General features: G+C 40.4%; 1 protein-coding gene and 1 long non-coding RNA gene across 2 annotated transcripts; both read left to right on the top strand.

Moving 5' to 3' along the window:
- Positions 1 to 2,524: 2,524 nt before the first annotated feature.
- SMIM38 (small integral membrane protein 38) lies at positions 2,525 to 5,377 on the top strand. The gene has a single exon (XM_040609820.1). The coding sequence runs from the start codon at positions 3,782 to 3,784 to the stop codon at positions 3,911 to 3,913; it is 132 nt and encodes a 43-aa protein (XP_040465754.1). The 5' UTR covers positions 2,525 to 3,781; the 3' UTR covers positions 3,914 to 5,377.
- A 3,753-nt stretch (positions 5,378 to 9,130) lies between these two features.
- Positions 9,131 to 25,376, top strand: LOC121095258. The gene is made up of 4 exons (XR_005830034.1): positions 9,131 to 9,218; positions 11,006 to 11,173; positions 24,692 to 24,800; positions 25,211 to 25,376. It is a non-coding gene; the product is annotated as an uncharacterized LOC121095258 (long non-coding RNA).
- The last annotated feature ends 892 nt before the right edge of the window (positions 25,377 to 26,268 follow it).

Raw genomic sequence — 26,268 nt, forward strand, 5'->3', positions numbered from 1 at the left:
TAATTCTAATTTATTTATGTTTTGTGATGTATTTCAAACTGATGATAACAGTGGATGCTTTATTATTGTTGCATTGTCTGCTTTGTTGCTTGTAAATTTACTTGATATTTTAAACTTTTAGGAATGTAGTGATCTTTTGGGAGATAGACTGCTTTATAATTGGAACTGGAGAATTAGAAGTGAAATCTGTTGCCTTACATTTTAAAGGTCAACGAGGATGTATAATACATACTTTTTTTTGCTTTTACTAAACTATCCGTCAATGGGCAGTGATTACCAGGACGATTAACTATGTGCCAATTTAAAAGCAAAATATGGAATTTGGCTTGGAAAGTTTCAAATTAGAGGGTTTAAATAAATACTTGTAACAGAAGAGGGTAGTTAGGTTGGTTATGTGATGAAAACATATGTTAGTAATAAAATATCACCCATCAGAAATACTGTTCTATCATACCATTGTTCTCCAGAGAGATGATTAGTTGAAAAATGATTTTAACAAAATGAACTCTGAACAGAGAGGATGCTTTTGTGTGTGATACAGCATACATTCTTTGAAAAGGCAAAGTATTATAAATGGTGCCAGGCATTAGGAACATCTGTTGTGTGAAAAAGTGTATTTGGGAAAATCCAAATAATAATTATCAATATAGAGGTTTTACATAGTGCTTTTCCTTGCTCAGTCTCAAAATACTTAACAAAGGAAGAACAGCTATCCATATTAAACTGTATTTTCTAAAGCCTACCCACACAATGTTTTCATCTGGCACATAGATTCGCCTTGTTTATGCTGTGTCTTTAATTTTCTGTGGGAGCAAATCTGTCCTAAGAAATGAAATCTAAGCAGGAAAGCACTATCCTTCCATCTTCAGCAACTGAAACGCAGTATTCATTTGTGTGAATAAATGCAGTACCCATGAAGAGTGCCAAGTTGACAGCCGTGGCATGTGGAGCCATAGAACTCCTATTGACCAGGCAGCCGTCATGGAAGCTTACCCGGCTTTGTCAGCCTGTCCCAAGCAGAGCCCAGCGCCAGGCACGAGGGTCGTGCGGTGTCTGTTCTGGCTTTGACACCTCTTGGGCAACGCTGGAGATGGCATAGCTGAGAACCAGTTGTGAGCCCGGGGAGGAGGCACCTGTTCACTTGGCACTGGAATGAACCACCAATTCATTCCTCATGTGCCCTTAAATAACCACTGGGCTTCTCACCACTAACAGACTGACCTGGAGTGGTGGCCAAGGCATAGGATGTTGCTGTATGACATGACAGCCCTGTTAGCTAATACTCAAATTGGTAAAATCCTGCTGGTGCTTGTCCGTGATCCTGCTAGCGCATGGACAGCAGGATTGCAGCAGGGTGAAGGAAGATGGTTGTGACAGAAGAGATGCTTTCAGGTATAGCGGTCACATCCATCCGGAGGAGACAGATATACAGGTGTGCCCTTTTTCAGAAAACCTTGTGTATCATTGCCTCAACCAATAGATTACTTTACAGCTACCAAATGAACCAGTTGCTCAAGTGAATATGTAATGTAGAGCCCCTGGCTGTGGGCTTACAGTGGTTGTATTGTAGCAGATAAAGCTGTTGAACATTTTGTCAAACTGTTTTTCCTCCTTAAAATCCCTTTCAGAAAGATGAAGATGTCCTGTCTTTTCATCTGTGTGGATGTAGGTCCCTTAAAAAAATAGGTTGTAGCTGATTTGCTTGAGGGCAAGCTGGATAGACCTTTTGGGTCCCTTTCATACTTTTCTCCTATAACTGGAGGCAGCCCTGGTAACATATATATGCACGTATATTTGTCCTTTCCACCCTGCTGCATTTTTTCAGCAAGAACTTTGCTAGTTGAAAGGAGTAGCTCCTTAAAACTGAGCATCTTTTAAGTTTGTAGGTATAAAAAGACACTTATTGTTCAACATACCTCCACAAAGATTCCTCCTTAATCCTGATTGTATGTACTCATCCTTTGGTTGAGCCTTCCCGTGCAGAGGAATTTGAGTTGATTGGCATTCCTTCATAAATGCACATAGGGTAATACATCAGACTTTCTTTCTTTCTAAGCAGTCTGATCAGTTCTGACACTTTCCAACTCCATTTAAAAATCCTTGTAGTAGTTAAGAGCACCCATTAGTGCAAACAAGCTCCTGAAATACCTTGAAGTATTTGCTTTGCCATACCATTTAACTGTTTGCAAAACCTGGAGCTTGGCTTCTGATACACAGTCAATAAAAGGGATCGGACGTGTTTGATAAGTACATGTAAATGTGCTTGTGTTGTCCTTGTAGAAGGCGATGTGCTTGCTCTTGTGAGGTTACCCCAGTCAGGACAAATTTGATGAGAAAATGGTCCTGTAAGAGAATACTGACGTTCAGTATTTGGGTATGCCATTTGGTTTAATGCAGTTTTGAAAATCAGGGAAGCGGTCCTGACACTGTGCTATTGCTTGGACCTTGTCCAAGTCATTTAAGTGGTCCTTCATATTTGTGCCTTTGGAACTCCATTTGTCCAGGTCCAATTCTGAAGTCCAGGCCCATGCAAGGTATTATTTCTATAATAGTTCCTATTTTCTTCTTGAACTGGTTCCTGGAGTTTGTGCTTGTTCTAATGGGGACTTGGCCTCAACAAGAACCTCAGCGTATTGCTGTACCTATGCCCTGATTTTAAAGGAAAAAGAATGTCAAATTCACAGAGCTTTATGTCTCTGAATCAGGCTTTAATTTCTTTTTAGATGGAAAGTGCGGTTTCTGGGGAAAGGAGCTTGCTAGTTGAGCAAGTTCAAAAAATTCTTAGCAGTTCCAGTAATTACTCATTTCATCAATCCATCTATATTTAAAGTGAGCTAAACAGAGTTCTTTCCTATAATGTCTACTTCAAATAATGCTGCTTTACATTTGGAGAGCCAAATAAGGAAATAGAACATAATCTTACAGGAGTTTCTTTCCCTTTTAGTTCATATAGCTCAGAGGCTTGCTGTAACAAGAGCTCTTGTTTCTATGAAACCTGTTTAACATATTTAATGAAACAAACTATCTCCTAAAGAAAGCGGGAGCACTTCTTGTGTGTGCCTTGCGCTAGCATTGGCTCTTGAGGACATTTCTGCAGTTGTCGATGTACTAAATGAGTGATGCATTTTGGACAGCTTCTGTGTTCTGATTTGTTTTGTTGTGCTTTTTTTTTCCCCCTCCCTCCCTTCTTCCCCTTTTAATTTGTCTAGGGGAAAAAAAAAAAAAGTGCTCCTCCAGTGTTGTTTCCTGCAAAGACCATTCTTAAGAGCTCGTTGGACAGCACAGGGCTCTTGAAGTGATAGCTAATTGGTGAAAGAAAGGCCCTGATTGTCTTGAGGGAGCTGGAAAGTGCTGCGTGTGCTGCTGAAAGGGACTAGGGAGAAGGTGCCTGGTTTCGCTGAGCAGCTGCTGCTGGAGATGTTTGGAGATTACATCAGCATTGGAAAAAAGGGGCAAAAAAAAAAAAAGTCCAACTTCACAGAGACGGAGTTTATGGAGGTTTTTTCCCCCTTCCAAAGGTCTTCTGACAATACTGTCATTGTCAATATAAGAGTTGTTAATTCTTTATGAATAGCACATGGGGCCTCTTGACTAAATAGTACGTTACATGTCCCAAATCTGTCAGCTGGACTCTTCTCTCACATGCTAGTGAGATCACTTTGATTGGAATGTTACAGAAATTGCTGGGCTGGCTGTGCAGAACTGAATACTGCATTATATAATTACATCTCCCAGAGTATTTTTTGGTTTTTTTGCATTACCTCATTATTCTAGTTTAAATATGGAATCAGTCCTTTTGATGTTTTTACTGGTGGTAATTATATTAATACGATTCATTTTGTGGTCCTGTCTTAGTGCTTATATAGATTATAAACTGGCTCAAAGGTTTCCTGACACAAGAAAGGAGCACTAAGACTTCAAAAAGTTGTGCAGATTTGAATCGACAGTGGTGAGAAGTGGATCAGGTTAAATGGAGCTCGAGCAGATTTTACCTTGGGATCCGATTAGAGAGAAACGACTTGTTGAGACTGCAACCAAGTGAAGATTCTTCAGAAAGCCTCATGCTGACAGGGGGAAAAAAAACCCCAACTGATTGAGTCAAATGACTTCCTATCGAGCTCGGGCATGAATTCGTGTTTTTGGGAGCAGACTTGCAGACTTTTGCCAGTTAAATGATCAGGACAAGCTGGAAGGAATCCTATTGCTGGGCAGTCCAAGCCTGCCAGTGGCCCAGCCTCGATAGATGACATGTGATGGCCTGCTGCCTGCTGGCCTGGACGTTAAGATGTCAGCTGCCACAACTGACAGCGCCCAAATGAAGCTGAAGATTGCTGGCTGCGCTCAGTATCCACGTGCCGTGCTGTCGGCTCGCAGGAGTGGATTTTTCCCGGATGGTCTGATTTGTTACCAAATTCCTTGTGATTTTTCCTGATCAGTTGGATCTGAAACTGGCTGAAACTGACTATAACCGGCCAAATCTTCACATTTCTTAACAAGTGATAGATCTGAGTACCAGAATGAGCTGGATACTGCTGAAATAATCTGTTCCATGAAAAACAGATCTGTGCTATAGAGATGGAACTCTAGCTGTGTTTCAGATGCAACAAGGGGTGGGAGGCACATGACAGCATGGCATGCAGTGAGTTTTGACTCCAAAGCCATGCAAAATATCTTCATATTTAGCCTTTAATAAGGAGCTTAGTAGGACACTGAAGGATGTGACTACTTCCCCAAGGCCATAGCAACTTAGGATTTCTTGGTTAACTTGTCTTGCAAAAACGAAATAAGCTGTTCCACGTGAACTCTCTGCTTTCAAATGGATGTTATACTAAGTCAAACACCCAAAAATCTTACTGCATATACAACTTAACATATGCTTTTAAGAGATGAGTTTTTCTACAGTAAAACTAGGAAAATTGCATTGCCTGAGAAAGACAGTGTCCTAGGCCCTTTTTTTAAAAAAAAATAATAGTCCTTTTGATAATTTTAGTCATATAAAAGCGAAGGTTGCCACTTAGTAAACTGTCTTCTATATCTCTTGGTAGCTTGCACGACGATATCAGAGTTCAGCCTAGGTAATTCCAATAAAGAGTTTCTGGCCCATTCACAACCCACAGACTCCTACAGGCTTGTCTCTTTAGTTAAGCAGCCCTTATCGCTTTGTCTTCTAAAGGCTCCTGAAATGGGGACATGAGAGATGGGGTGTGTTTATGGTGTGGAACAGGGTAAATGTCAAGTCATTTGATTTCAGTTTCAGATTTTATTTATGATGGATGACCAGTTTACTAAACAGCCAGCAATCTCTGAAGATGCATGCTATTGACTTGAAATGTAGCCAGAAAACAATAAATTAAATGTAGATGTAACTAACTGCCTTATCCATTTCTGTGGTTTTTAATGTTAATGATGAGTGTGTCCTTTTTTTTTTTTTTTTTTTTTTTTACCAACACCTCAAAGGGTAAGTGAAGTGTTATGTACTTGATGTGCAGACCTGACTTTGATAAGTAACTGGGAAAATAGGCACAGTGATCCGTTTTTCTTCCTTCAGTTAATCATCGCTATTCTTAGCTGTTATATGCTAAACAAAGCTTGTAGATGAATTGATAGTGCCTTTAAGAAACAAGCCTTCTAATCCTTTATTTCAATTATACTGAAATTGTGTCGGGTGGTGTTACATTCATACTGTTTAAAAACGTTGATGTAATGAAAAATGACGCAGGTGAAGTTGTGGGTTAGTGCCTTAAACACTTGGTGATACAGGGAACTGACACTGCTATGGAATTCACAGCTCTGATTCCTTTGTGTCTGCGGAGCAGCATCTGAAGTCTTCCAAATCAGAGAGCATGGTCTTGTTATGGCCTTCTATGCAGGCCAAATTTTCGTTGCCCTCCATGGCACCGTCAGGAAAGAATCATCAGAACGTTGTCATGCCTGAGATGTCGTAACCATTCCCCGCATTGACTGTGGGGAAAAAGAACTGTTACTTGGTGAACTTACTGATTGGTAGGCTTAGTGAATAGTAGGTATCTATCTTAGATACAACCCCTATCTCAAAACTCCTCACTGGCTAGGCGTGGGGATCAGTCTGTTGGTAGGCTGGTTCTGTTGGTATTTGTATATTTAAATAATTTAATTTGGACCTTACATGAGTTACGTGAGTTTCACTCTGATTATACAAATGGTCTGGCCAACGTTTTACACAGGTAAAACTGGCTGGAACTCTGACTTTATTAGAACATTAAACTTTTGAGGCCCATTTAATAAAAAAAAATACATATTTTGACTGCAGAATTCATTGGGATCTTGTTACCTACTCAACTCCTTATGCATTCAAAGTAATTTTATTAACATCTTGGTTCTGTAGATTAATATCACTTTTATCCAGTGTTGCAGGACCTTTTGAACATGGGAGGCAGTCCTGTTTATTCTGTCATTACAAAATTAGAGCAATCACGTTTTCAAGAGTGCAAAGTTTAAAGGAAAATAGGATCTTCCTCTATTCCCATAGGCATTTGCCCTTTTTCTATTCATGGAGATAATAAAAATCTGTGCCCTCTGAGAGTCGGTACGTTATGATGAGAGAGAACGCTAGCTCTAGAGCTGAAAGAAATGTGGCTCCATTTTCTCTGGTCTGTGTTAATGTGTCTTGACTAAGCTTGGTCCCAAAGTCATGTCTCTGCTGGACTGTGCTGTGTGATAAACCAGCTGAGCTGGCCGTGCTTTGCTTGGCATTGTCCTCTAGTCACTACAGGTTGTACTCATGAGCCACTACACTGAGTAGCCACGTCCGTGCAGTGTGCCTGAGCCACACTCTCATATAGCAAAGAACAGAGGTGGCTTGGGGAGTGTTTCTTGAGCCTTTGTAACTGCTGGAGGGGGCTTCTTTCTGCCCCCCCCCCCCCCCCCCCCCAAAGGTGAGGCCATCTCATCTGGAGCGTGGGGAGCCTCTGGCGCTGATAGGCAGCATCCTGTTATTCCCAACAGTTGGTGTGAGGCGTCAGAATTCAAACCAGAGTTGTTCTGTTGCTTTGGCGGGAGCTCACCTGGAGCCATCTTCTGCCCTACCTTCTGTCCCAAGCGTAGCCACAATGAAGGTCTAAGTGATTTGTCACCGCCAATGGTGCAGTTGGCCCTGCTTTGTGCTTTTTAAAGTATCCTCAAAGAACTCTCCTGGTGTCTGAAAGCTCATGGTATTGTTATGCTGATTAGAAATTTTCTCACAGATGAATTGGTTTTATCTTGTTATATCCTGATTTAACTGTATTTTTTTTCTTCAGCAAAATATATTATACAGACAGTATTTTAAATTGCAATTATTTTTTCCCCCAAAACATAAAAGTTAGATTGTGTCTGTGCTTACCAGTTAATTTCTGTTTAGTGGATGGAGTGCAACAGAAGAAAAAATTTTGGAGGATAACCACTTCATGTCAAGTAGTTGTAGTTTATTTAAGATTTGCCTTGAAGCCTGTATTTCCAATGGGATTCAAATGGGCTTGACACTTTGGAGTCTTTTAAAGTTAATTCCGTTTCATTTAGGTATCAAGAAAATACTTATAGCCCACTGATTTTGTTTGTGGTTAAGGATGTATTTAAAAATGAACATGTGTTTAATGGCAGTTTTGAGCTGTGGACAGTGTGAATGCAGATTGCAGTGTGGAGCACCCTTTCAAGACATGAAACAAAGGTAAACGTAAAGAATTAGAAAAATAATAGTTACTTAGTGTGATGATGATATAATCTTTACTAATGTAAATTTTTTTTATATGCATAGATTAAAATCTACTACATATAAATACATTGAGTATGTATCTATTAATTTGTATCATTAACATGCTGTGTACAGTGACTGAAATTACTGTGTAATCTATTGGAAACAAACCCCACTTTTTGCTTTAAGACATTTTCACAAAGAACCTCTAAGATCGGGTTAGATTCTGTTCTGATTTACTTTTGGAAAAATCAAGTTTCTGTGACTCTGCTGACAGGCATAACTACAGATTAGTCTCATACTGTGTTTGATACTGCAGTACCATTGGAACCAACAACTAACGTTGACCTGTTGAGGCACTACTAGAAGCAAGTGTAATTATTGCAGCTTATAAGCCTCTTGTAATGAAGTTTAAAAAAACCTGTTTAATATTCCACTGTTAGTTGTAAAAAAAGTCCTTTGTGTGAACTTATTTCTGTATATGTTTTTGCTCATCTACCAGTATATATATAAAAACACGTTTACATTTATACATGTAAAACAAAAATAGAAATGTATGATGTATGGATGCAGAACTGTTACTGTGATATTGTAACTGCATGTTTCTTACGTTTATAGGGTTATGCTTTGCTTCGGTTGTAGCCAGTGATTTGAACACAAGTATAGAAGTCAGTCTGTAAGTACTGCGTCCCATTTGGTGAGTACCTTAGAAAGGTTATCCTAACTTCCGTGTCTGAATTTCCTCCTACTTAAGATCAGTGTTACGACAAAGGTCTGCCTTGCAGGTGATATTAGGGTCAGTTTGTAGAAGTTGTAGCGAGTTTATGAACTTGGCAGTAAGTACATACAGGTATGTGTGTAGATGTGTCTATAAGCATGTATGTGCATGTATATTTTCATATAGGGAAGTTAATATTGGAATATTGCATGATAACAGCATGTCCCACTTCAAGCTGCTCAATCTTGTGTAGCTCTGAAAGAAAAATTACAGATTTACCTGCTTATGTAACTGAAGTTGCAAAATGCCATTTGTGTTGCTATATGTTAGGACTGTGTTAATTTATTGTGACTTTTCCTGGTACCAATGATACTGGTATAATCAAACTTATTCCCAAACCAAATAGCAATTTTGGAGTTCCAAAACTGATAATTTTTTTAATTTTTTTTTTTTTTTTTTTTTTTTTGCCAGGGCTCAAAATCTTTCTGAGCTGTAAAAGTTCAATTGATTGTGAATATTTTGTCATCTGCAAATGTCATTTGTCCAACGTTCTGTAACATGCCATAAGTTAGCATTATGGACTGCATTATGGTATGGAGAACTAAGTGCAGATAAGCTCGTGGTCTGATGAGCATGTAATTATATTTATTGATTGCAATAACTCTGCAATTTTATTTTGCAGTGCCATTACAGCGGCATCCACTTAAACAATTACTGTCAAACCACATAAACCAAACTGCAGGACTCCTTTAAATGGATCTGGCGATGCAACAGGTGGTCTAACTACTTTAGGTAGGTCCATTTCAGCAAACCCCAGAGTGGAGGAGCTGAAGACACAAGTAGGGCTACAGTTACGTTGGCTCTCGCAGAAGGAATCTGAACAGCTGGAGGCCCAGTGGCTTGTCTGCCAACTGTTTACAATGAACTGCCACATCATAAACTGAGGCTCGGGGGAAATCTTGTAAGCAGCGCTGCTACCCGTGTTCCTATTCTGTGGCACAGCCCGAGGAAACGGAAAAGTATTGTTAGGGTGTCTCTGTCAGGATTCATGTAGGCATCAAATTGTTGGACAATTAAATGGCAGAAGTCTTGTCTTGGCTGTGCTAGCAGGAAGCCAGAGTAACTTAATAAAATGCAGTTGGTTTATGCTTGCTTGTCACCAAAGGGGGTGACCTTATAGGGTGGCCCTTTGACTCTCGCTACAGGCAGGGCTAGTAACAGCGTCTATTACTAAGGCAGCTAGGCACTTCCAGTCCTGAAGGCCTATTTTCAGCTGTTCACAGCTTTGTCAAAGTAGCTTTTCAAACTAAATTTTTCCATGTTGCATTGGGTGTCTGCCTCGGGCTGAATTCTCTTCAGAAAGTTTCAGCCAGAACAGTTTAACGTCTTCCAAGAACAAGACTAGAGAAAAATACATTGTTTTACCCATGCTAAAAAAATATTGGCAATGTTTTTCTGTGAAAAGACCTAATTGTCCCATTCTGGGAGATGATTTCCTCCCGCCCCGGCCTCGTCAGGGATATGTAACTTGTTCACATGAAAGAAACTACGGAACTAACCGCTTCTAATTCAAGGGGGATAAGACCAAATGTGATGGGGAAACGAGGATAAGAAAATTGGCAGGGAAAAAACGTAATGATGTTTTGGGTAGAAAGGGAAAGTGCGCAATGCGTAATTGATGAAAGGCAAGCTGGACCGCACTGTGTAGGAGGACTGGCACTATGAACGGGCAGTAGAGGTAAAGAAGGTGGCCAAGAGCTGCCATAGTAGTGGTGAGAACCAAGGACTGTTCAGGCAGAGGGACTGGGGCAGAGGAATGGTAGTATGCTAGGAAGGAATGAGGGAGGCTGTTTGTACGGATCTGATAAGGAGTAACAGTGTAGCGGGGAGAGCTGGGAAGAAGCAGGGAATGACAGTGAAATAAGAACAGCCAGTGAGTATATGGGCACTGTGGCTGGATATAGGGGCTGAAAGCAAAACGTACATACAAGTGTGTGCGTGGTTGACTGAGCACCAGGCTGAGGTAGGAGACAGACTGGATGAAATTAGAATAGTTTGGGCTAGCAGACAGGATAGAAGTGGAGTCTGAAATCTATGGTAAGGCTGCAGTTGGGAGCCTAAGACTTATTGAACCAAGTGATTTGACCTGGAACAAGAAGTCCAGGGAGCTGTTAAAAGAATAAGCGCTGGATAAAATGTTTGCTGGATCATTCTCCCTGTAAAATATTGATATAAATCCTGGGACTGAAACTTCATAGTGTTTTGGCTATCAGCAAATTTCTGTGAAACCTACTGTCAAAAATTGCTTTGTCCCAGTCTACCACTTATCCTCCAGCATAAAGTGTTCTGGATCTGTATACGCTCTGGTTCTCTTGATGAAGTACAGAAGTGTCAGCATAGCATTGTATGCTGAGCATCCACAGGGCTGCGTTCATAGGATGTAACGAAGTTGGGCATTGAGATTAATATAGTGATAGATTTAAGGCTTTATGTGCAATATTTTTTTCTGTTCCCTGAGTATTATGATACAGTCCTGAAGCGCACTTTTCCACAGGTTCTTTTGCTTACTTATTGCACAGGATGAAATGGGCTGGGACTGAAGCTTGCAGGAACAGTGCTTTGAATATTCCAGAAATGGAAAGATGGAGTGTGAAAGACAGAGCTTTAGGAAGACTAAAGTTTTGAGTGCAGCGATGAAGAAATTCTGTCTTTGCCTCCCATTGAGTTCTAAGTGAAAACACTTACAGGTAGGTTTTCTTTGCTTTTTGGCTGTTTACCTGGAGATCCTGGGGTTAATATGCTTATGTGTCAAGCACTAGCAGCTGCAGATTATCAGTTTATTGAATAAGCTAGTACTAGTTTAACAAATAAACTGGTACACAGAGAATGCAAATTCTGAGAATCTGGAGTGAGACATGTAAAATAAGTAGATGCAAAAAGAGTACTTCTTATGTAGCTTGGTTTCTTATTGCAAAATGGTATAATGGGGATATAACAAAAATTTTAATCCACATCTGCAAAACACATAAACATTAAAGGACATTCAGGAGGAAATTAATTATTCTTGCACAGAGGACCAAGCACTGATAATGAAGAAAACATGAGAACTCATCAAGCAGGTGCTGTTCATCCTGTCCACTAAATGGCACCGGAATACTTTGGGAAAGTAATCTACTGGGCAAATGAGTATAACAAAATGAAGAGATAATAAGTTTTTCTCCTCATGTATCATGAAGTAGTCAATAGCTGCCTGTCTCTAAACTGCTAGTGGGCTTTTAACGTGTCCGCTAGATTAGGCTACTCAAATGAGGAGTGGCCAGGTATGTCTTATTTTCTAAATCCTGTTCACACTTGACTGTGCGATACAAGCAGAGCTTCCAGCGCTGAGATGCAAGTGCTCTGGGTGTATGCCAAAGAAAAAAATGTAAGGGGAATTTATGTAGATTAGACACAGCCGTAGCATTTAGGTATGCATAGGAGGTTTGCCGGCTGATTTTAGATCTCTAGACTGCGTATCAGTCGTGCATGTCTGAATTACTTTATTTTTGTATAAGCCCAGGTGAGTTTGAAGCCCAAGTCCTATATTTAAAGGAATGCTTGAACTTAGGACTGGCCTATATAACTTAAGAGACCGTTTTCCTGACTGCTTCCCCTTTGAGAACTGGCAGCTTTAAAACTTTTCATCAGAGTTTCTAACTGATACTTGAGGTGGATAGTCTCTCTTTTTGTTGTTTTAGAATAATTTTTAATTTGTCACCAGGTAATAAAAACCCCCAAATAATTACTACTATATTTTGGGAATTATTAACGAATAATAAAATCTAGAAATAGATATTTCTCTCCCTAGTCTTTGTATTAAGACGAATTAATGGAAAAAAGATTCATCAAGGGCTATTAAATGCAGGAAATCCTTGTGCTACAGTGTCAAAAGCTGAAGAGAATATTAAAAAAGCATCACTATATACTTGTCCTGTTCTTAGCCACCTCTTAGATATCCGCTGTCGATCGTGATGGGAAACGATGCAAAGTTAGCTGATTCTGAAGGGTTTTTCTTTGCTGGTCCAGGACACATGCTGTTTGCATCTAGAAAATAAGAATCTGTCCGTTATATTAGAATTCGTCAATGGGACAAATGCTCGCAGAGGGTTGGAAGAACTGGCTTCTACTGCCTGTGTCCTCAACAAAGCAGTGTCATGCTAAAAGGATGAAGAGAAAGATGGCAGTGAGAATTATGAACTACCTGAAAGCATGTGACTTTTTAATTAAACACTTTCTATACCAATCCCAGAGCAGGTATTTCCCGTAGTGTACCTCTGTGGCTCTGGTAGTTGATGAGATATCTGATTTTATGTCTGCACTCACTGCCTCTTTCTTTAGACATGCTTTCTTTGGCGTGCATCTCAGACCGAATATAGAGATTTCCAGATTTTCAGTCCCTGCAAAATGTCTCCCACCACGCCTACATTTAAAAGGGTGCAGGATCCAGTTAGCTAACTTGTTCCTAGGCAGTTAAACTACTTCACATGAGCGCCAGACCACGGAGTAGATTTAACATACTATTTTCAAATATGTTAACAGTGTCGTGTAGGGGGATGTATTGTATCTGTCTTAGAGTGATAATCTAATTGGACGTCGTCCTTTGTATAACCCTGTTAACATTTTAGACTATTCTGGGAAACCCTGTGGCCCAAGTACTATGGAATGTAGTTAGGAAAAACAGTGTTTTCTCAAATATTTCAGATGTGGAATATTTATTTTGTAGCCAGAGAAACTTGTTTTGTTGCCAAGCAACTGACCATGAGTGAGATCTGCTGCCAACTGTACTTGAAAAAAGCAAAAAAACCTACTTTCCTCTCCTCGGCGGCATGTGAGCATTTACAACACAATGAAGAGAAACTTTAAAATATAATCTGTGTGACAGGATTCACTGTTAGTAGGCTCAGGTCTGTTAGGTCTTCTCCCTTCACCTTCCCCTGAGTCATGTATAGTTGACAGAAGAAGCTACTAGTGAAAATAATGGTGCAGGAAATCCAGTCACTTTCGAAAGCATTCCATTTGGAAGCGTGCTTCATCAGAGCCCTAGACAATGCAGTTTGATTGTTAGCTGTTGGCTGAGATTCTGGTCCAAAATCAAGTGAGGACCTTAGATGCAACTCAAAATTCTGCTCAGATTATTTTATTGCCTTCGTAAGTTCACTTGAGCAGGCATCCAGATGTTTAAATATTGTTTGTTTTAGAATTCAGGTACTCAAGCTGGTTTTCAGAGGTGCTAAAGATGCTCAGGTTGCACTTAATGGATGAAGGTTAAAATGGGACATGAATTGCTTTGAAGGCAGCTTATAGCTATGTGGTTGCAACCATTTCAGCACAAGCAAAGCGCTCCCTACTGCACACATCTGTTGAATGAATAATAGCTAGTTAGGGAATTGTCTGTTAGTAAACAAACCTGTCCCTTGCAATGGACTTAGAGTGAACAGTCATTCTGGATTGACCTTGATGTTATTGAAATTCATTCCTTGCACTGGCTGTGGCTGTAATGAATGCTTCCACCTCTGCTTCTGAACTGGGGCCTTTATCAGCCGTAATAATGGGGAAAAAGTGTTCTTTAACTGCTCTTTGAAATATAAATGGCCTGTTTGGCCACAAGTGGGCACAACAGAACATGGTACCCACCTGGATAAACAGGAGAAGGGGAGCATTAATGTTGCTTGATATAAGAATCAGTCTTGTAGCTAAGTCTTACAAAGAACTGAGTCAAGAAATCATAAAATCATGCAAGACAGAGCTGTGAAATTTCAGGGTTTAGGAGCAATGTCCATGACGTTTTGGAACTTTTCATGGTATGTGTATATATGGTACCATTTTTCATAGCATGAATCTTTTAGGGTTTCTCAAAGACATCCGGGATGCACCTGTTTATCTGTGTTTCCAGTGTGTTAGTCTATCTGTTCTTTGTTGTGTGTATAGCACAGCTCCATGCTTCACTGCCTACTTTGGAGATGTTGCTTGGGTTTCTCCCAGGAGAGGCCAGATGTCAAATTCTTTATGTTTTCAAGCACAAAAGGAGCTTGCCCATGATGCTGCTGTTCACCCTCCTAAAGCTTCCTCTCCAACCTTAGTTCTTCTTTCCATTTGGTCCTCCTAGTTGAGAATAATGCCTGTCAGTTGACCTCATTTAGCAGGGAAGGCTACACATGCTGGCATCACCTGTTCTGCAGCTTGATGTTCAACTGCTGGTGGAGATAGTGTGCACACATGTTAGTTTGGTTAGCTTCTGTGACCACAGATTTAAAAATTCTAATGTTATGTGAGGCACTTTTGTGGCTCCTGAATTAATTCAGGGAAGTTCAAGTAGTGGATTACTTCAAAAAATGCTATTTCAAGTTTATTACAATCGCATAAGAATGTTGTTGTTTTCGATAAGACAGGAAAAGATTTACTGAACGTGAAGATGAAGATGCTTAGCACATTTCTGGTGTGTTTGGGGGAATTAATCTTCCCCAAATTCTACTCATAATGTTTTTCTCTAGCTAAAGAGTACACGTAACTTCTGTGCTGATCAGTTTGAGATTTTTATTAACATAGTTTCATTTGGGAAAAGTTTTGAGGTTTCAGGCTGGCTGGATTCCAAAGATGTAGAGTTATTCAAAGTGTAGCTCACCATAAAACCTGCTAAATTTACTTACAGTGCAAAATAGTGCATGAGTATTGGTGACTAATTCAGTTTCTGTCATGTAAGTCCTAGTAATATTATCAACAAGAAGAGAAGTTCAGCACTCTGTAATGACTCGAATGTACAAACTTTTGATTTAATTATACGTACAAACATATTTACCATTTACAGGCTGTAGCATCAGTTAGCCAGTCTGTGATACTGTTTCTTTCCATTAATTTAAAATTTTTTCAAAGAATAGTGTCTGGTGCTGTGAGATCTGTCCTAAATACAAAGACAATTTACATGCCGGTAATGCCTACGTGATTCAGACTAGTGATCCTCTACGCTGAGCCATGCATAGGTATATGAAAGAAAAAAATATGCATTTAATACTCTTTAGTTGTAGTACCTCACACTCTAAATTTTAGATGCTGCCGTATGAACTACTGTGATACTGAAGTTTGTGGCCTCCAAAGAGTACTACAGTGGAGTCAGTGTTCCTCTGCTCTATGCTAATGAATTTTATCTTCTCCAGTGGCCTATAACAGAACTCATCTGAGTAGTTACCAAGAGAGGAGAGGGAGAGAATAAAGAAATGCTTGCCTTTCCTTCTTTGAAACGTTGTTGTTCTGTGGCAGCCCAGCCCACGATCAGCAGCTGTGCAGGCAGGGAACAAGTTGTGTCTATACAAATCGAACCGGCAGGTAAATGACTGCGAGAGCTGCGTTGCCTTTTGAAAGGATGCATGAAAATGTGAGTTACTGTGTCTCTGGATGCCAGAGGCTTTCATAAAGGAAGATACTAATGTATCAGGTTCAAAAGGTGCATAGGTTTTGATAAAAGAATTTTGTTTGGGAAGATTTCTTTTGGTTCCGACCTAAAACTTAAGCTCAAAATAAGAGAGGCCAGATGTGCCTCACGGTGCTGGAGTGGTTAATGCCCTCCTTCAGAGTTCTTTTTATTCTTCTTTTTTATTTTTTTTATAGGGGGTGTAATTTCCCAGATAAATTGAATGTTGACATATCTATGGTTAGTACTAAATATCAGAATTTTGGGTTAGCCATTTAACATTTTGACCTTAATGGTATGGGTATGTGAAGAATTGTATTTCGTATCTAATAATTAATGAACCTGTTTTCCCATCTGCATGCAAGTTAATATGAGAATACTAAAGGACATGACAGGTGGGTTTTTTTAATGATACTCAGCATTTCAGTCTCTTTCCTGCCAATATTTTTTTGACCACCACAAGCAGCAGAAATCTTAAAAATAATCTGGAGATTGTGGCTGCCTAAAGATCCAGCCTGGAAATACTGTTCAGCCATCTTGAAGTCTTTCCTGTTTGTGTCACATAATCGTGTGACGAGGGAGCACAGGCAATACTATCTGAGTTTGCTGTCCAGTCATAAATCAGAATAACAGCTGACGAAAGGGTGATCTGGTTCAGTGTTTTGCCCAAATCCATGGTCAGAAATATGGTTGCACGTATTTTTTAACAAATAATTTTGAGTAACAAGCACGATAGGTTTTGCAAGATGGGGAACAATGTACTCTCTCTTTTGATCACAACAGCTATTGAAAACATTACCCCACTGCTCATATGGGCATAATATAGGGACTGTGGTATATTATATATTATGTTGTTTGAAAATCTTTAGTACATTGTGCTCTTACTACGTGCTGTGGCTGCTTGGAAGGTCGTTATTAGTCATCCTGGCCCTGGTTCCTGGCCATGCTGTAGTTAATTTGCACCGGTCTACTGGAACTGTACCATGAAAGACAGTCTATGAGCAGGGTAATCCTTTGCTGTCACTCTGTTGCCGTAACAGTCCCTATGCTACCTAGGGCGCAAAGCTATAACGAAGGGAGTGTGGTCAAAACATCCCAACAGTGCCTGAAAACTGCACTAGCTCTAAGTCACCGACAGCTGATGCAAAGCAGAACGGCTCTGAAGATGCTCCGCTTTACACTAGAGTTTGACCAGAAGGACAGCCAGTCTCATGGGCTGGGGAGCCCTGGTAGTGTGTACCTGCCTTGGCTCTGCTCTGGGCTCTCTTTGTGCAGTTTGAATGCTGCTGAGAGCCTGGCTCGGTGAGTGTATGCTGGCTGTGGCAAGGCTCTCATTTTCTGAGTGCTTGTACGTGTTGCATGCACATTGCTTGTAGCTGGGGCTGCAATGAATATATGCATAAGCTATAGCTGGCAAGCACACAGCTGGTAAATAGAAGTGAGTCAAGTAGTAGAAATGTGCTTTCACACTTCTCATGGTTTGCAGGTATTACTAACCATATTTTACAGCAACATTTACCGGTGCACCTAATGCAAAAGCTGTGTAAATGTAAAAAATCGTGTATCTGCTGAAACACTGCTTCTGTTTTTTCCAGGATTGGAAAGTACTGAATTATTTTTATTTTCTGTAAAAGATAGTGTCCAAGGGTAGTGATAGTTCATTGTCAGACATTTTTTAGTTACTTGTTTTGTCCCATTCTCACTTTTTCTGCCTGTCTTCTGCAGTTGAAAAAAATGGGCTATGCAGCCTTAACAGTCACCTGTGGAATAGTTAGAGCAAAGTGTAATATTCTGAGGCTCCACTTTCCCAAGGTTTCCTGAAGGAGTCTCTGTTTATCATTCAGCCTGCAGCGCCTGTATTGGGTTACACTAGGAATGTGGAAAGCTATATGGGAAAATCTGTCAGGCTGTGAAAAGATCTCAGCCTTTGAAATTTTATGGACCACGCTTGCTAATGCACATTCCGTATTTCAGGGTGTCTGGCTACCCTCCCTCCTTGCAAGGATGTGACGTACTTTGTAGAATATATGTGCATGTTTTGTTACGAATGCTACTAAACTGATAAACAAGGGCAGAGACCTAAGGAAGTCACAGAGAGGAAATCCCATGAGGCAATAAATTCTAGTGACACCTACTAGTGTTGGTACAGTTAAGGGTCAGTTCCCCATTTACAAAATTATCTCTAATATGATAAGGAGCACTGAAGTAGCTCCTTTTCTGCAACAGCGTTCCAGTAAAATCCCAGTTTAGGAGTGGGGCCCGTGTTTTTCTTATATACAAATCATTATGAGGCTCATCTACAAGTTAGATCTTCAGCTGCTGTAAATCACATTTGTACCAATAAGAGGATTTGCTTTCACATATTTCAGCAGGACCTAAACAAGTTGCCAAGTGTGGTTTATAGGACTTTGCTTGGATGTCTTGAGGACAGCTGCAACAAAATGTAATCACTAAAATTACTTCCTCTTCCCCCCCCCCATTGCATGTACTCACCAAGCTAGTCGACTGCCCTGACTACCTGCTAAAAAGGGGGGGGTTATTAACAGCAGTTCTGTTGGTGGGGGGGTTGCAGGTTGGATTATCTATAAGTATGTGCATATATGTGAGGCATAAGTTCCACAACAGCACGAGTTTGTCTGCACGGTCATGTCTGTTAGTTTTTCTGTAAAGAAGACGACTCCAGGTTTATGAATGCAACATAGAAAGTCAGTCCTCCAAGTAGGCGGATCCAAAGCCATGTTAGGGTTTTGCACATTGAAACAAAAATGGCAAACTGTGCTCAGAAGGCAGTGGACACGCCTTTCACATATAATCAGTGTCCTGTAGCTTTAGAGAGAGGCTCTATTTAACAAGTGTTCCTCCGTATATATGCAAAAGATGAGCTTACCTGTTGGACGAAGTTCTGTGGCCGTATTATTGTCATTTGACTGTAAAATGACTCAATACATCTCTTGAGTTACTGTTGTCTTATTTCAGTAGCTCCCTATTTTTAAAAAAAACAGTAATCGTTTAGAAGTTACTAGGGTTTTGTTCAGGGGAAAAAAAAAGAAATGCTGGTTTTGGACAGCCGCTGCTCCCTTGAGAAGCCCACCCTTAAGAAGACCTGGCCTGGACTTAACTTCAGACTCTAATGAGTGACCGTGGACTTCACCTATGACGCGTGTCTATAACACCTGGATAGTTATTGGGCAGATTGAATCCCTAGCAACACCTAAATTTATGCATACATGTTCATGGATGCATTAAGGCTGATGGATTATGGACAACTTTCCTTAACATTTGTGTTGTTTTGTTGGGCTTATATCCAGGCCTTAGTGTCATTCAAACCTCATAGTTTTTGTTTAAAATATGAAACAAATGCATTGTGAAATTGATATACTTCCAAATAATTTTGTCATCAGGCAATTAAAATATCATGTGCTATAAACATCTCTAAGATGCTATGGATGGGAAAGTTGCCAGTTTCACAAGTCACATTGCTTTCAAAAGTACAATGAATGTACAGTACTCTGAACAGTCTGGAAAGAAAAGTAATTTTCCAGCTCTTAAAAATCTTTTTTTAGCTTTTCGCAGTGCTCTGAAGTCAAATTATGATGATTTTAAAGGCAGAACTGCTAAGTGCCAATGATTTGTCAGTACTGGCACACTTAAATTCCTAAAAACATGGTCAGGCCCATGCTTAATATCTTAATTGTGCATATGAAATACTTTTAAAGTAAAACTAGCCAGAAAATGAATGCTTCTTAAATTAAAAACAATAAATTAATTTGCTTTATTATATTAGAAAAAACTTTGGATAACGTGCCTTTTTACTGCAGTATTGCTGTTTCTGGTGAAGAATATGACTCTGTAGACTAGGAATTTTAAGAGGCACCTGTGAACTTTTGACTTTTTTGACATGATTAGACACTTGATTATTTTCCTTGACTTTGAAAACTGCATCTCTCATGGGCTTGATGAAATTGATTTCAGTTTATAAAAAGTTAAAGAGCACCTCTTGAAGTAATTTGTTAGCTAGAACAGAAAAAAGTATCGTGAACCTGATGCCTTAGAAATGTAGTTAGAGGTCTGAATGTGATGTGATTAACTTCAGACTTTTTGATTTATTATTGGTCTGTGTCTCAGTTCACTGAATTGCAGGATGAGGATAGGGATGCTGTGCCTGCCAGGAGGTGGGCAGTTTGGTATCTCTCCTCTCGTGAGCATTCAGAGCGGCAAGGTAGTGTGTGGGAGAGCCTGGTACTGTTCAACAAGGTGCACTAAGGGAAAGATCACAAGCTAGTCAAAAGTTGTGTGTTCCCTGACAGTTGTGGTTGTGCAGGTCTTCAGTGTAATGTACTTTAAAAAAGAAATAACATTCTAGAGCCTGTAATTGTTATCTCAAAAGAAGAAAAAAAAACAGCATGACAACACTAATGACCAATCCCAAAGTAATAAAAGTTCCTTTAGTCTATTGTTGCTCTTTAGGAACAAGAATCCCAATGGGAAAGCCCTAGAGGAGTGCCAACAATTGGAAAATGTTACCTAAACAATTAAGAAAATTAGCTTGAGTAATATAATGATTTAGAAAGTACCGCGGGCCATGTGTGCTATATGTTGACGCCCTGGACACATGCATTGGTTAATGCGCTTGTCCAGTTAATTTGAAGGAGTCTGTGTCAGCAGGGCAAGTGTAATAGTATCTTTCTTTCATTAGTACAGAGGAACAGAAATCCAGGCTGGCCTTTGCAATTCTGGCTCGATCGCAGCCAGAAACTCCGACGGGGCTGCCTTGGGGCATTGGTTGAAGGAGGGAGTTGCCTGGGCAGAGGCCGGGGGACAGCGAAAAGCCCCAGCAATGGGCATCTCTTCTCCCTGGTCCTTGATCTGTGCATGAAGGCTGCATAACTGGCAGAAAGGAAAGGGTACGAGAGGAGCACGGCATCCTGCCGGGGCTGAGCCCTTTCTCAGCAGTGCCTTGCTCCAGCGCTTGCCCTGCCTGCCCTGCAGCTCCGCAGAGGTGAGCAGCCGGGTTGGGGCAGCCTGGGACTCTCTGCACTGACAGAGCCTGCAGGGTACAGGCTTCCCCAAGCTTACCTGTCCTGTGCTTCCCTGCTACTACTGCTGGCAGTGTTTGGAGCTCCCTGCAGCATTTCTCTTTGCATGTCCCAACACCTTTCCATGCTGGGCTGGAGACAGAAACCTGCAGCCGGTGATGCAGTTCTGAGTGAGGAATTGCTGCTGCTGCCAAGGAGCAAGAGCAGTCCCACGGCTGCAGGGTGTGCTCCCACTGCCGTTTGCTTGAGAAATCGAGCTTTGTTGGCAGGAAGATGAGGGTAAAATGCTTGATTATGTGTCTAACTCCTGCTGTACTTTGGCACGAAAGGCAACGTTGCCTGTGCTGCGGAGCAGCGTTGATTTGTCCTATCCTCTGCTGTAAGTAAGCATGTCTGCAATAACACAGAAGCAGGTGCACCTATTTATGCCGGGTGCAAACCTACTTGCATGGTCATATGTATGTAAATAAATCCTGCGACCTTCTGAACTTGAGACTACTGTTACTCAGATGAAGATGGAACAGGTATGGCTGTCTTGCTGGAAGTGCTGGGTGCCCAAGAGCTTTTTGCCATTTTTTTTTATTTTACATGTCGTGTGTGTACAGGGACAGTGTCTTGTTAGGTGAGGTAGTCTGTGGTGACAAAGGGGTCATAGAATGGAATATTTTGAGAACCTAGAGTATGGCAGAGAGGATTTCAGTGCAAATTCAGAGTGTTTTCTTAGTAAAATGTATGTATTTAAAATGACGATGTTTTCAGACACAGAAAAAACAACTTCAAAGTTTTTGAAGAGGAGAATCTTACGCAGAGGTACCTTTTTGATTACAAGGCCTTTTGTCTCCTTTATATCAACAAACCTCTCACTTTACACTGCTTTGGCAGCGGGAAAGGACCCTTACAGTGAAGATGTATTTACTGCCGCTGCCCCTGGTGCTACATTGCCCTTCAGGAACGGTGTAAAGAGAAATCAATATAACTGAGAAGCAAGTACTTATGGATACATGCTGAAGGAGTTATTGCAGTCTGATCTGCCATATTTTTGGAAAGGTTCACACTTAAATTTTTGTTGGAAATTGTATCTGGAAAAAGAAAGCAATTTTTCTGATGCTTAGTAATGTGGTATATAAATATGACTGAAGCAATGAGCATGAGATTTCGCTGCAAGTGCTGAGGGAGTAATAGATGGGAATTAGCAAAAGAATAGGAGGAATGAATGGGGATATGCACTGAGAGTTTATTCTCTTTGAAAGATGATCTCTCTGCCTGAGACTTAGAGTCACTAAATAGCTAATGGCCGATACAAATGGTTGCAGATAGGATAGATGGCATCAAGATTGATGGCTGACTGTTGTTGGTCTAGGTTTTTAATCCAGGCTTCTGCTGGAATGCAAAGTTCCTAGCTCAAGATCAATTATACAAGGACATCAAGAAGAAAAAGACAGTCACGGTATTTGTCTGCTTCTCAAACTACCCAAAATGTGAAACTGTTTTTGCTTGCAGTGACATGCCTGTTAATGCCAGGCAATGTAATACTTGCTTATTACAACCCTTTCCTTGCAGTTAAAAGTAAAAAACCCTTTTCTCATGCACTGCTTATTCCTTGCACTTTTTGATGAGTTGTGATTGTGTCGTCTACACAGATAAATCCTGTGGGCTTGGGAGGCCACTGCAACGAAACAAGAAGATGCCTGAGTCACTTGGGGCGGGCAGCATGCCAGTAGCTGTGCTCTTAACCTAAATTCATCGCAGTGCAGATATAACAGAATACACTCAGAATGACAGGGGACAAAAGAATTACACACCAAGCAGGGATGGGCCTGAATCAGTTGGTAGCTCTGAATTAGGAGGCGCTTTCACGCGAGTTCATCTCGGAAACATACAGCTTGTCTTTGCTGGCATTAATAAAATGGAAACTGGTGCAGGGAATGGAGCGCTGGATAATGTAAGAAACCTGAACTTTCAAGTGTGGCTCCAAACCGTAAGACATACTTAGATAATGACCATGTAGCAGTTGTCTCAAGTGTAAAGGGTTCTTTATAATAACACCTGTTAAACTTCCTTTGATTTTCCATTAACTAAATTCCAGAGGAGAGGTATATGAGTCTGGGAGGCTGAGAAAGAGAGCTATAACATTTTAAGCATAGTTTAAAAAAAAAAAAAAAAGGTAACTATAAAAGAATGTGTGCTATTATCTTTATTTGCTTTTAGCTTCTGATCATTCCTTTAATATCCAGAGCACGAAAATGGGATATACATTATCTGCACCGTGGCATGCATCAGACTTTGAAAATGTGACTTAAACTGTTCCTTTGCTCACTCACTGAATATCTTTCTGTGAAGGAGATGAAAAAATTTCTACTCAGGTCACGGGTGACACAGCAGACTGCAGACAATTGGTGCCGATTATGTTAATTAAGATGATTTGATTGGCAATAGATACGAATAGGACTGAGTTTCCATACAAAATAAAAATATTAATTGAATAACTTCCTGCCAGTGCTAAAAGTCATAGGTAATTGAATGAGAAAAGGGAACTAGATTAATGGAACACATAAATTCTTTACTGGGTCAGTTTTGGTTAAAATGCATGAAAATGCTGGTTACTTATTTTAAATGAAAGCTTTTATCCAAATGTCAAGTGCTCTGACTTCTCACTTCTCTGTAGTTAACCAGCTATGGTCAAAATTCAGTACAAGTGGAGGACTGAATCTTTAAAGATGAAAGCAGAAGACATTTTTAAATTTTTGTCACTTATTTCTGGTTACTGAAGAATTCTCTAATACAGCAGATAGTGTTGATGCTTTTTCTGTTTTTTCTACTCCCCATTTATGCCCCATTAAGTTACCAGAATAGTCTTTCATGGGATATGTAGCAATTGCACCTGACAGTGATGTGCACAGATTTGGGTTCTATCACTGCCATTCTCTTGGAAATAAAAACCAGAACCTACTTTCTTTGCCCTCTCAGCCCCACAGAGGTTCCTTAAGTCGTGTATTTTAGCTACGAGACAGGACATCCTGTGTGATTTCAGCAAGTCCATATGGTTCTTGAATGCTTTTCCCAAGGTGAGGATTAGAGAACATCAAATGCTGCCTGACGGAGAGAGGAAATCTCATGTAATGCTTTTGTTCTGCTAACATCTATGTAAAGAGCTGCCTGGGAGTTTTGGAATGGAATCTGTCATCACTGTAATCCTGTTCTGGAAAATTGTGATGGAGACAGCACAGGGAGTGATGTCATTGGCTGTCTGACACAGTCATTGCCCACAGCAAACTCATCTCCTTACCAAACTTTCCTTTGTCTCTGACATTTGAATGCCTAATTGGCAAGCTTATTGGTGTTGCTTTTTTTTTCTTTCACAGCTGTGTTAAAATTCAAAACACAGATATGTGAGAGAGAGGCTAAAACAGAGGAGGGTCTGTTCAATGCTCTCTGCAGACTTCAGAGGAATTTTTGTGCACTCTGCCTTCAGTGTCATATGCAGGAAATTTTTCTTTGGTCCATCCAACGCAATAAACAAACCTCCTGTGTATTAGCTTTAGATTTTAGCACTTCTGTCACAGTCTGTGGCAAGTGGTAAAACTATAATAAGCATTTTTCTTTATGTGTAAGGGTTCTAGTCTGCCCTCATTCTCTTAGACACCTGTTTGTTAAGGTCCTGTTGCCATTTAGGGCAATGGTAGCTCTATGACATAATGCAAAACCACTATTTATATACCATGTATAAACGACTAAATAAGTTGAACAGTCTTACGTTTTGTTTTTAACCTTCCCTGCCTTTGTAGATTGATCCACCAGTGATGAGAAATGCTGTGATCTACACTGCTGGGGTGTGAGAGGGCAGCCTGTGTTGTAATCCTGTGTTAGAAGTGAATTAATTGCCTGTTTTCCTGGGTAAGTTGTGTTGCATATGGGCACCCTCGTTTGTAAGGTAGCATTGCAGGTTGTGATTTATGAATTAAATCATCATGGTGTTAGACATTTTTAGATACATGTGGAGTTATTGTTTTACAAGTAATAACTTTAAGTATAACACAAAATGTCTTATTTTTAAAGATTATGATTATCATCAAAGGATGACATAGCTTTGGTTATGGCTATGAGTGCTTAGTATCATTGAAACCTAGGGATTATGTTTAAATGTATCAGGAACATACCTCATGCACATAACTGCTGCTTCTTGCATGTTATACAAGTAAAGGACCTCCAAAATGTTGGCAGTTGCTGAAGCTACACATAAAATGAGGCATCTGCATGTATTTCTGAGTTCTTATGCCAGTGTATATCCCCTGGCTGCATTACAGCTCCATGCCGGGATGATACCAGAACAATTCTCCATCCCTCTTTTCCCTGTTGTCACCCCACTTTCTGTGAGCATGAGAGCTGGATGGGAAGGAAGGAGTGATGTGCTGAAGCTGTGTCCCCTACCTGGGCAATGGGAGACCTCCCGTGCATGCCAGATGATTTCCCTCTAAGGTACTTGACTGATGAGATGTATTTCTTTGCCTTTTGGACTTCATTTTCAGGTTTTCTGAGTGTAAGTTTGCCACTGAAATTTATTACTTTCCTTAGTTTTTCAACCTGATTTTTCTGTTGCTAGCATTATGTAGCTTTGATTAGACTGCTGAGTAGTATTAGAGAGACAGGAGGGAGACGCAGGAGTGAAATATGACCCATTTGTGTAAAGGGTCTACTTCTGTTCCACAGGAACAAATCCTAAAATAAGTGGTTAAACTCTTCCAGTCAGTGGCTGAAATAACGTGGCTCTTGCACACAATTGTGAGGCCAACTGTGTTGAGAGCCCTACAACTACGGTGTCTGCTTCTTTGTTATAGAGAAAAATTAACTAGATGGATTGTTTGAATCCATCGGGCAAATGCCAACAGAGGAGACGGACCAATGTTGTCCTCATCACTACCAGCACCACCACCTGCAGGGATTGTTTCCACCTGAGAGGGAAGAATCGCTTCCTGCCAGGATTGGAGACATAGGCGTGAGGACTTGGTATGGACTCAAGTGGTTTATTCTTTGTTCAAAGTGGAATCACAACTGTTACTTCCTGATGAGTCTGAACAAGTGGAAGAATTTTATCTGCTCCTGAGAGATGTCTGGATCTGTCACACAGACTTTTTGCTGGGGACAAAGGAAGTCTGGCTTTAACCCTGGTCCGGGCAGCATCCCACACTGAGTTGGAAAGCGAGCTCAGCTTTAAAATGGAGGTAAGCGCAGGAAACTTGTGAGACCTGTGGATGAAAATTGCTGCGTCAGTGTTTCCTATGAGGCAAATCTTGGTTATGTACTGAGATCATAAATGCCACATGACATGTTGGTGTTCTTCTTGTGCATAGTGTTTCTGCTGACG

Source organism: Falco naumanni, chromosome 10 (assembly GCF_017639655.2).
Source record: "Falco naumanni isolate bFalNau1 chromosome 10, bFalNau1.pat, whole genome shotgun sequence".
Lineage (NCBI taxonomy): Eukaryota > Metazoa > Chordata > Aves > Falconiformes > Falconidae > Falco > Falco naumanni.

Bases quoted from the DNA above. Each gene is read 5' to 3' on its own strand.
- SMIM38 (XM_040609820.1), top strand. From the start codon at position 3,782: ATGGAATCAGTCCTTTTGATGTTTTTACTGGTGGTAATTATATTAATA.